Raw genomic sequence first — 12173 nt, 5'->3', positions numbered from 1 at the left:
CCTTTTGTGAGAGACTACTGCACACTTGAATATGGACATGCAGAATACGAGAGATAGCGCAAAAAATTTTAATATTTCGTAGTTTTGAAAAAACATAAGGCACAGGTAGTACGCGTCACAGCACCATATTTTTTTCGTGCTATGAGTATGCCTCATTGTGTTACCAACTGTGTTGATTGAAGCTTAGCAAAACTGTCACTATGGAGTGCAAATAAGACCCTCAATTAAGAGCCCTCTATTGTTTTAGACTTGCATCCTGTTAATTTTATCGTGATGGTATGTACAATTCCCTTCACAGTCACAGTCATGTCTGACATCATCAATCATTTCAACAGCATAAATATTTCTAACAACTAGGCTTGTACGAATAGTAAATTTAAGGTTCAAAGCTAATAGTTAAACGATTAGAATACCTTCAATCAGATTCAAACAGTATACATCATATTTTTCACGACCTAACTAACCTACCTTATATTTTATTAAAAATTGAAATAAGGCATGAGCAATTTTTTTTTTCATTTCAAAGGAAGTGGAAGGGACTTTGAATAATAGCAGGACTTGACTTTCGGTAGAATGCAAGGGATAACATGTAAAATATGTTACATTTTAAAATTTACTTTACTTAGAAGTCACTATATAATATTTCAACTTACAAAAGATAGAAGAAAAAATGCGAGGGTAATATGCTCATTAATCTTAGAGTGAGGCTTCGAGGCTGTGCAGATTTGCCCTGTAAAGGTGTATTAACGGTATATCATCTCTACACTGCAGTGAAACCACCTTCACAAAAGTGTTACATGCAAATTAACATACACTCATTCGTTCTTGCCGAATAGTTTGAGATCCCACCAATACTTTGGTTCACCTGTACCCAAGAGCAGTAGGAAGGCACCTCTCGTGACGGCACCCCCAAGGTCTGTCGGGCGCTTATTCTGCAGACCAGGGTTGTCGCAGAGGTTGCCATAGGTGTCCTGGATTAGGGACAGTCCCCTTTTTCTTCGAATTTGCATAATAAAATATTTTCGTCATCCAGAAATTTGAATTCGAATCAAGGCAAATTCGAATACCTTATTATTCATTTAAATATTTGCCCAAGCCTACTAACAACGCAAGAAGTGATCAAAGTATTGTTAGGGTGCATTTCTAGGGGTTCAATGTTCAATGTGCTACATAGTATTCAAAGTGGCAGCAAGAATTTTTGATATGCAGTTAATACTGTATTTTCCTAGTAATGATTGAATATAAGAACAGTGCTAACAACAATGACTGGCAGAAATAACACACACAGCACTGTATAAAGAGAGCCTACCGTCCTTGTCTGTCACGCTGTTCTCGTATTCAGTGATGTTTTGCCAACCTGCCCAAGTTTCCACGTTTCATTTCCCAGTCAGTGCTGTGCTTTCCAGTGTGTATTCTGGGAGATGCTCCAGTTATCATATTAACAATAATTTGATATATCTGGTCTTGACAGTATTGTCAAAGTTTGTTACATAACAAAATCATACGTGCCATAAAGATACCATCCATATATATGAGTAAAAGGAATATTATGGTACATGCTGATCATTTATGATAAATGTTCACTACACTTGGATTCAACTTAGTACTTTTTACGACTTTAGGGCAGTTTATAGATTACAATTTTGAAAAAAATTGTTCAGCCACTAGTGTATCTCAACTGCTGGCATTCCAGGTAGCTTTTGCTAGCCACAGATAAACGAAATATATGACACAAATTATTCAAACACTTCATCTTCAACTTACTGCTGGAATGGTACCCTTGACATTAACTGTGTGCTTTCTAAGAAACTCCTCAGGTCCAAGAGGTTCTGCAAGAGAACGAGGAGACTAAATGAAGGCAAGATAATTGTTTCCTTCATAGCACAAGCAGCACAATCACAACCTGAGATAGCATCTCGTCTAAGGATGCATAGCAGTTTATGAGGGAAGGTCTGTGATTCAGAAAACTACAGTTTACCTCACTTCCAAGATAAGTCAGGCATGAAATACATTCTGTGAAGTAGTCACCGATGCGTTTTTCAATTAGTAACCAGAACATGCTTGTGATGTAAATGCAACGTTTACAAGTCGAGTGGCTTGCATGTGAAAACCACAAGCGAGCCCTTCAATACATACACACCTCAAGGGATGCCAACCTAAATTAATTGCTCGAGTTTCACAAGCCAGAGCCACAATATACTATTACGAGGCATGTTGTATTAGGGGGAATTAAAGTTAATACTACCTGGCATACTTTAATGTGTACCCAACCATATGTGCAGAAACATTCTTGAATTATCAACCCAATCGAAATGCAGCTGGTCAAGGGTGGGAGTCAAGCTCGCATCTCCGAGCTTAGCAGCACAATGTTTCAGCCACTAAACTACTGCAGCAGGTGCCTATTTAATGAAGTTACAGAATGCCTATATACTTTTTATTTGCTTTAGATTGAATGGTCAAGGAAATAATACACCCGCTGTAAACAGACACTATACCAAGATACCCATCTAGAATCAGCAGGTTCAGCTGTGGAAGACTTGTCAGACGTATTGCTATGCTAGAGAAGCATTTTTCAGCTGTTGATATCCACCTTGCGAGAAAATTGTTCACCTTGCTTGGTATCTCTCCGTGAGTTGTCGGGCAGCTTTATGCCATCAAGTGTATTAGGGCCCTCTGCCTTCAGGTTTTTGTTCTCTGATGCACCTTCTGATGTACGCGGGAGTCCAGCAACAAAAGCCATACGGCTGCTTTTTCGCCCTCTGCGTTTCTTAGGTAAACTGAAATACAGATGTGTAAATATTATCAGTGGTATATAATTATATCACTAGAACAAACACTGTCTCATCGGAATTTTTTAGAGAAGTGTTTTCTATTCCAGATAAGAAGGCTATAGACACTATCACATGATATTTTTCCATTCCACCTCGATGAAACTGTTGTGAAACAGGGCCAGGCTTTAGAACTTCCTTAATGAACATTATACAGCTTAAAAGCATGCAAATTATGGCATATTAAAACATGTCAATGAAATTTAATACGCTCTTATTTTATAACATTAGGCCTCCGAACACATAAAATTGGCCCAGCAACCATAGGTACCAGCAACAGGATGTACATTCACGTCTCTGCTTTTGTGACAAAAAAAAAAAAACCTACCCTACTAGTTGTGAAATGCTCATCTTAATTGACACTTTGACGTCTAAAATTACAACATGTTTAAATTCCTCCAGTAAAAACAGAGTTCACGTCACCTCACCTTCACCTCATTTCTATTTAGGCTGCTGGGTAAGCTACAAAATAAATTTAAATCTCTGGTATTCTATTATAAAGTGTTGAATCAACGTTATTTTAGGTTGACATTTATACCAATGCTCTTTATCTTCGATAAAATTTCACAAAATAACTCTTCAGTGCAACACAAAAAGGTAAAGTAAGTTGATTTCGATACTTACACCTCCGTCACTACTATAACGTCGGAGGAGTCGTCACTTACAGGTGGCACCAGTTCTGCTCTCTTTGCATTCCTGTTGTGAGACAAGGTGACAGCATTAACTTGTCCTCTTAGCTCAAAATACGTTCGTGTAATACACACGTGCACCAGCAAGATGCATCAACCTTTCCACAAGCACCGTAGAAAGGGATGAGTTGATTGCACTAATTTGGGATGTCAACATAGTTTTCTTTCTGCCGTGTGGTAGATTTTTTTTGTACGCACTGTTTATTGTGATTCTCAAGGTCAAGAAAATTTCAACAGCATAGGTAAAAAACACAGACAAAAAAGAGCCAACACGGACAGGGGCTGTCCGTTCCTGTTTTTTTTCTGCGCTGTTAAGTCTCCTTGACGATAAACAACCAGCTCGCCCAAACACTCGCTTTAAATAGTAATTCTGAAGAAATGAGTTCTGACGGTGTCAGACATATGCGGGTCATAAGGCCACTTCCTTGTGTTGAGGGGTGACAAATAACAGCAATAATGGCTTGCTTTCCTTTTCTGCTTTAGCCAAACAATATGGCTTCATGCTTTACTACATGAATGAGATGCTGGATGCTGCTAGAGAGATAAGAAAACTGTAGCAGGTTTAAAACGAATGCTCGCTACTGGGTCGAAAAGCTTTAGAGGACAAACTTCTTAAGGAAAACTACATTTGTGACAGACATGGAATCAGCATTCACAGGAGCCTGGCAAGTAAAACTTAGTCAAATAAATTATAGATAAACTACAATTACCTGTCCGAAGTGTGGTGGTTTACTGTAAATCGAAAATTATTTAGCAGTTTTTCATGTAGGTCACACTATTACTGTTGTTGATAAGAAATCAAGAGCATCACAAATCTCGTTGGGTCAAGACAAAACACGATGAAACATGATAAATTTTGCCAACAGACATTTTCACTGGGTCAAAGCACTGAATAATGAGCAGCTTGGGTCGAGACTGGTAGAGGAATGAAATCATCCTCTTTATAGCACTGTATATGTGAGAAGGTTATTTGGCGAGACTTATAATCTAGATATGAATGCTGCTCTGAAGGTGAACCACTGTAAAAGATGTGAAAAGGAAAGTGAGCGATGTATTAACACTGATTGTGACAGTAGCTTATGACTACATATAAATGCATATTGTACAAAACCTTTCAGGTGCACTGAGGTCAACTCCAGGACAAGTGACGGCATCAGGTGCCAATGGGTAATTACTTCCTTGAACTCTTCGAATGATGCGGCAGAAACTGGTAAAGTTGTTTCTTTGATGCATGCTTCCAAACTCCACAGTGTATATGCATTCGGGATAGTGGTCCTGCAAGTTAATCTTGGGCATCCCCTAGAAACAATACAGATAACTTGTATTAAGCACTTCTCATTTTATGTATGGTCCAGTTTATAATAAACACAATTATATGCCTTTCAGAACGACTAATGGGCAATTTATAAGACGGTAGCTGAAACGAACAACTTAGAAACAAGTTATAACCAGCTGAAAGAACACTTTTTTTTTCCATAGATACTGACGATTAGGGTGACCCAAACCCTCGCTGAATTTTTGGATAGATATGTGGGCTTCAACGTCCCAAGACCACCATATGATTATGAGAGACGCCGTAGTGGAGCGCTCTGGAAATTTCGACCATCTGGGGTTCTTTAACGTGTACCCAAATCTGAGCACACGGGCCTACAGTATTTTCGCCTCCATCAAAAATGCAGCCGCCGAAACCGGGATTCAATCCCACGACCTGCGGGTCAGCAGCCGAGTACCTTAGCCACTTGACCACCGCGGCGGGCCATGCTAATTTTTAGGCGCGCTCTGGTAACGGAACACTATGGGCATTTTGAGCAAGACAAACCACGATCACTCTCCAAGAGGTAAAACCGAAAAAAAAAAGAAAACTGACGCCCTAATTTATCGTTGCATGCAACAACGCAACTTTGGAAATGAAGTTACATACGTGTTCCTTGGCTTTTTCAATGAGACAAGAAAGATTCACGCTGTAAGGGTACCACTTTCCGCTGTTTGTCTGCCACTCCCAGCTGATACCTTTCGCCGGTGCACTGTCGAGGGGATAAAGGTTTCTTCGTACAGGCGAAGTAGAGCCTGCAATGGCGTAACGCAGAGGCATGCTCACAAACTCGCATCTGGGACTCCGATGCTGCAAGGATCACGGAAATGATCTGTGCTTACAGTGATTCTGTTCGTCGCCAAATACTTGCTGCATTTTAACGACATCGACGAAATGAGCTTTCACGTCTCTGCATGCGATGTCGAGGGGTATTTTAATTTCATCTTTGCTTTCCGACTTTATCCTAGCGCGTTCAAGCTTCTCGCACGCCTCCGGAGGGTACGCCGTCCACGTTCCCGAGAATCGGACGTATTCCCACACAGCTACGGATAGTGTCACAGCAGTTGCCATAGTCTGGAGTTCTCGGCGGCTTATCAGAACTTTACGTCTTGATCACCTACCAAGGCCTATATTGTCTCAGCTCGTACACATGGTTCTGTTTCCACGGCCAGCTTACCGCTCACGCTGCCGCCGATGCTTTTCTTTGTTTTCTTCCTTCATGTTTGTTTCTAAACATGTGATACAACGCCTCCTCTGGAATATGCCTGCCGCATGAGAAGAAAAACGGCGGCTACACTCTTTCTCTCTTTTATTTTAGAATGAATGGATAGATATGGCTGTACCCTTTAGATCGGGCGGTGGCTAGCGCCACCAAGCCGTAATACCTAATGAACCCAAAACTTTATTTATTTTTTTTCCTTAAAAAAGTGAGTTTGAGCATTCGTACTTTGCAGTGAAGAGTTTAATTTTTACTCGTGCCTTGACTTTAGCCACCAATCAGATAACCTCCTTCTAGTTAAGTCTACTTGCTTAAAGTCTATTTTGCCCTCCCGGTCCCTAAACCCCAGTGCTTTGAAAAACTCTGCGCCATCATCCTGAACTATAGGGTGAAGCCCTTTACAGAACATTATCAACTGTTCGGCAGTTTCTTCTTCCTCTCCACACGCACTGCATACTGTGTCTACCCCTTCCTATTTGGCCCGATATGTCTTGGTTCGCAGTACTCCCGTCCTTGCCTCAAACAGTAGAGAACTACCCCGAGTATTATCATAGATCCTTTCCTTGGCAATTTCCTGCTTAAAAGTTCGATAGATCTCTAGTGCGGACTTCTTAATCATGCCCATTTTCCACATGTCAGTCTCCGTTTCCTTCACTTTCTTCGTAACCGATAGTTCTTTTTGGTTTGGCCACCTGCTGTTTTCTAAGTATTTACCAGTAGAGGTGTGCGCCGAGGCGATTTTGACCGGCGGCGGCGTGGGGGTCGTACAGAGTCGGCGGCGGCGGCGGCGTTGTCGGCGCACGCCGGTTTTTTCATCGGCGGCGGCGTGCGGCCAATTTTCGTCGGCGGCGGCGGCGTCGGCGGCGCAGAAACCGAAACTGAAAATTCAAAAGGCTCTTCCGCCACAGGTTACTGAATTAGTTGAAATTCAGGAATTTTAATCCAAATAGCATAAATGACACTACACAGATGTGTCGACATCCCGATGAATGCAAAGCGTTTTGTAGAATAGTTTTTATTTCGCTTTCAAGAAAAAATAACGTGTATTTCAATCTATGTCCATGTTCTACGGTAAATGTGCAGCACTTTGCTTTTTTTAATTTAAGGTGTTGTTTTAAGTTGTTGTTGTTGTTGGCAACGTCATACTTCATGAAACCTTTTTTCATTGAACAATGAGCAAGCAGTGACGCACGTCACTCATTTCGCTTTTTCCGGATCTGATCTTACTTTTACATTGTACGCTGCACAAAAGAAGAAGCACGTCTGCTTCGAGTTTTCTTATTACGATTGCATGAAACCGCTTTTTTGAGTATCTGTCATGCTTTGAATGTAACTTTACTTCAAACGAATCAAAATACCTACTTTTCGCAATGTGAGAATCTTTTATGCAGCGGTATAGGATGCGGAAGGAAACAAATCTGCGCATTTATTCAACTAGTTCTCAGCGCGGTGTTCAATGAATGAAGTGTAGACATGGGCGTGGGCGAGGCGGGTGGTGCAAAAAGGACACTTGAACCCTTCAAGCTCCACCAGCACTTGACCCACTCTAGCGACACCAACACGACCTACGTACTCCCTCAGTCGTGATGCAAGTTGAAAGAAGGCTTTGCATCCCCCCAAGACAAAAGCCTGTCGATGGTCATATGTGCAAATGAGAGCAAATGCAATATTTGCTCAGATAGACAGCCCATACTGGTCACGAGCTGGGCGTCCGTTGACCACGCCTGCAGAGAACGTTGACTCCCCGACCCCTTGGTGTTTGGTCAGGGGAGGGGGACACCCCTTGCTAGTGGGCCCCATTAAAATTTCTCTTAAAAACGTCACAAATAAGAATGCTTGATAAGTATGTATAAAACATTTAACTTTTCAATGCTTTTTTGTAGCGTGTTCACGTGCTCAATACCCATCAGATGTGTGAGAAATCGAAATAGCAACTGCCACTCTCGACTTGTTCCGGAAAAGACACAATAGAACAATGCAATTACGAGTGCTGGGAACCTTTGTTCTTTTGTATATTTGATTTCTAGGCATGATTTGAATTCTTATATAAACAAAAATAAAACCTGCAACATATTAAAAAAAGGCTGCTATTGCAAGCTGTGTGTTGCAAGACGTGATTTTTCTAGACTTAAGTCTCTGCAAGGCACATCTGGTGTCACAAACTGTGTCCCCCCCTTTTCCCCACGACATCTCCCGATCCCCCCCCCCCCCCTCTAATAAAAAGGCACCAATGTAGGCCTCCGTGATTGCCTACTGGCGCGCGGCGGGCCAATCCGGTGGCTAGATCCAACAGTGGCGATTTCGACTTGCTTTATTGGAGGTGCTGAAGGATCAAGAAAAGGCCGATATTTGTAAATTTCTTGAGAGTTCAGTGATAGTTTCTTCATGAATACCGTGGATTATTGGACCTCACTTTGTGTATAATGCTCCAATGAAAAAAAAAATGGTTTCATCCTGTGTCACTGCAGAGTCAGAAGCCATCACTTGTGCAGGCATCAATAAGCTTCTATATGACATTGCTAAGGTTCAGTACATTTGTACAAATAATTCTCGTTAATTGAACATTTTGAGTATAATCCCTGCTTTGGTTAGTATGTGTGAAACATAAATTTGAGATTTAAAATTATCATCGTGTGTTTCTGCAGCAAAGACACAATGATTAAAACTGATGAATCCGGAGCTACGGCAGAGGTAACATTCATTCTGTTTTTTTCGGTTACGGTAACGGTAATGCGTTACCTTTTTATGTATCTATATAACGTGGAGCCGTGTAACGTTCTCCTTTTTCTTATTTGAGTAACTAGTGAGGTATTTAGTTACTTTTTACTGTAACGGATACATCACTAAATAGACTTACAGGAGTGATGTCGGCCCACACCGTTAGTTGTTGCGGTCTACAGGCTGACTGTAAACATTAAATGAATATATTCCTTTCATCCAGAAGGGTTGCTCGACCATTGATGATCTCGACCTTTGAGAAATACACAACAGCTTCTTAATGATATGCATATCATCCCACTGAAGCGTGCACTTCGTTTCGTTAATATTTACAGTCAACGTGAGTGCTGTCGTCACGCCGTATGTTTTAGGTAGAAATTTAGCCTACTCAAAATACCCAAAGACGTCGATCCACCGTGCAACGCGTGGCCACCCGATGACGGTTCTGTATGAAAATGGCATCCACAGTGAAACATGTTGCATCTGCTGAAATTTTATCGCAACATTATTATACTGCCACGCTCGCTTGTATTTTTATGTCACAGTCTTGCGCAAAGGCACTGCCGTAGTGGTTCAGTAGCTAAGGTACTCGGCTGCTGACCCGCAGGTCGCGGGATCAAGTCCCACCTGCGGCTGCTTTATTTTCGATAGAGGCGAAAATGCTGTAGGCCTATGTGCTGCGATTTGGGTGCATGTTAAATAAACCCAGGTTGTCAAAATTTCTGGAGTCCTCCACTACGGCATCTCTCATAATCATGTGGTGGTTTTGAAACGTTAAACACCACATATTAATCAGTTGCCTTGCGCAAAGGACGCTTGGCTGTCTGCGAACACTCTAGATTATTTTAGAATTTTCTGATAAGCTTGAGACACCTACGATATGGATGCTACGTGTATAAATGGCGACGTACCTTCGCGCAGATCATTACCAACGACCAATGCTCTGATTACCGCTATCTGTGTAAAGCGCGAATTTCGAGCACTTTGCACTTTCCTATGCACATGTTCACTCAATAAAAAGTGTCGTCTTGAGCAACCCACGTACCATCTTCTTTGACGTCGCAACCACGCGGCAATACCGTAAGTGAAATGAGAACGGTGAAATGATTTATACAAAACAGTGAGATGGGGCGTAAGTGCACGGCCAAGTTTTGTTTAAGATGCGTATACCACAAGCTATTTTCTTCTATAGAACCAATATGATGCGGATTTGTTAAAATACTGTGAAGTTGAATGTCAAGAAAGGAAGAACATGAACTTAGAAAGAGACAGTGGAGACGAAAAGTGATAGGTATCCACGTAAAGTTTGATCGGTCGTTCCCCGCCAAACGTCCTAAACGTTTTGTCGACTATCTCAGGTGTATTCGAAAAAAAAAAGTCGGGCTGATTTACTCCATTGAAATCAGTCTATCGCGAAAATTCTTTCGAGAGAAAAATATTTTTGGTGGCCTATATGTCACTGAAATTTCAGCTATAGGCTGGGCCCTATAGTGAGTCCTAAGATAAAAGCCTATTAGCTGAGAGAGTCTATGTATAGGCTCTATTTATTTCGCCGACCTATGGTTTCGAATATTTAAAACCTCCCACTATGGCTTGCCTTGGTGTCGTATTGACGTTCTGGCTTGTAAAGCCGAAAATTTTATTCCCCCCCCCCCCTCTCCTCCCCGGCACTCGTTCTAGGGTTGGTCCTTTGATAAACACCATTCACATATCTTTAAAAAAATGCTTGGATATCAACTATTCATAATTCTCTTTTAAATATGTGGAAATGAAATGACGTCACTAAATTACCGATGAGGTGAAATATTAACTCTAAAAGCACAGTAAACGTGCCTAAAAAGCTAATTCAACGCTAAAACAATGTAACCTTAACTAATAATGTCACCACACTTCTAAAACCTCATGCAATGTATATTGCATACCTGCAAGGTGCAGTTATTCAAGCGCCTTTTGCAGTGAAATTTGGCCATGGAGTTAATCTCGTTCATGGCAGTGCTATTTCTAAATTTGACGTTTGAATATCTAATGAGGTTTACGAGTATCTTTCGGTGAAATCCGCGTTTTTTTGGGGGGGGGGGGGGCGATGTAATTGAGCATTTTATGCATTGTGCTGGCACGAAGTTTATTGTAGATGATGCGTTTATAGAGTACACCGTTCAACGACTGTGGTGAAATAGAAACAGCAATTTATGTTCATTCATGCTACACAACTCTCGTGATATGCTCCCAGAAAACAGAAAAACGCATAACGAAGTACATTACTAACGAACGGAAGAATGAAATATTTCTCGGCCTTTTCATGTTGTTTCTGTAGTCCAATCTACAAACGTTCGTATTAAACGAGCATGACGGTACGAAGGCATGAAATTGGGTTTTGCAGCATGTTGTGACACATGTGCCACTCCAGGTCACCTTTCATACATGACATCAAAATCCACACTGAGCTTGATCTATGATTATGTACCTAATCAACGGAGAATAGGAGCTAAGCTCCGGATTCATTATTAATGTGGCTTCAAAGACGAGAAAGCAGCGCGATTCGCGAGCAATCGAGCGCCTGTTCTCTCTCTCTATTTCATTGAACTGCTTGTGCCCTGAGATGCCACTTCAATTTCTTTTTGAATAAATGTGGCGATCTGGAAAGTTGTGAGCGCCAAACAAGGCGCTAACAAGAATGAGTGAGACAGGACGGGTGCTTGTGAACGTCGCGTGGAGGCATTAGTTAGCGCTCGAAATTTCCCGATAGCAATGCGCCATCTGGCAGGATTTCAAGTTTTGTTAAAATGTAGCGATGACACAGATCATGGGTTTTGTCATGTCATTTGCTACCAATTAAACAGTGGCTGCGTAATTTAGGTTACCATGAAAATTGTCGCGGCCATATTTCAAGAAGGAAGGAGGCAGAAACGCACCGTTGATGCCATACGTGATCCTTCATCACTCGTGGAAATCAATTTATTCAAGCTGTAACGTGATTGAAGAATTCTGTTACTTCTCGGCAATCAGAGAGGCTTTTAATTCTCCAGTCTCTTTATGAGATATTGCTGCCATCTTTTTCCAACAGGCTTGCAGTTCTGTTGCACGGACATAGCAACACCCATGTTTTTGATGATTTTTTTTTTCACTCCCATTCAAAAACTTTTCCATTCATAGTCATTTCTGAAGTGCATAAGACCTGAATTCCTGTCGTTCGTCACCCGTCGCTACATTCGTCCAGTACACACTGCAAAAGGCTTGATGGCAAAGTCGTTTTCTATGTTCATGTTCCTTGTACCCAACCTTTCGCGCTCTTTGTGCACTTCAAGGAATTCAGAAAGACTACAATACAACCCAACCAGCTGTACACCGTGCCTTCGGGACTGGTATGCATGACGCAAATATGTTGCGAGGGGTCTCGCAGTGTTCTG

General features: G+C 41.5%; 1 protein-coding gene across 3 annotated transcripts in view; it reads right to left on the bottom strand.

Moving 5' to 3' along the window:
* dx (deltex E3 ubiquitin ligase) overlaps positions 1-6131 on the bottom strand; it is a 42254-nt gene extending 36123 nt beyond the window's left edge. Inside the window, exons 1-6 of one of the 3 annotated variants that reach the window (XM_075877039.1) lie at positions 5672-6131; positions 5439-5584; positions 4629-4816; positions 3453-3524; positions 2611-2777; positions 1765-1829 (exon numbers count right to left, since the gene is read on the bottom strand). In XM_075877039.1, coding sequence (XP_075733154.1) covers positions 1765-1829; positions 2611-2777; positions 3453-3524; positions 4629-4816; positions 5439-5584; positions 5672-5900 — 867 coding nt within the window. In that variant the 5' untranslated portion in view covers positions 5901-6131. The remainder of the gene's footprint in view (positions 1-1764; positions 1830-2610; positions 2778-3452; positions 3525-4628; positions 4817-5438; positions 5585-5671) is intronic. The other 2 variants (XM_075877037.1, XM_075877038.1) reach the window with 2 other exon arrangements.
* Positions 6132-12173: the final 6042 nt, after the last annotated feature.

Source organism: Rhipicephalus microplus, chromosome X (genome assembly GCF_043290135.1).
Source record: "Rhipicephalus microplus isolate Deutch F79 chromosome X, USDA_Rmic, whole genome shotgun sequence".
Classification (NCBI taxonomy): domain Eukaryota; kingdom Metazoa; phylum Arthropoda; class Arachnida; order Ixodida; family Ixodidae; genus Rhipicephalus; species Rhipicephalus microplus.
Note: the sequence above shows the minus strand (reverse complement) of the source record. Positions and strands in the feature narration are given on the sequence as shown.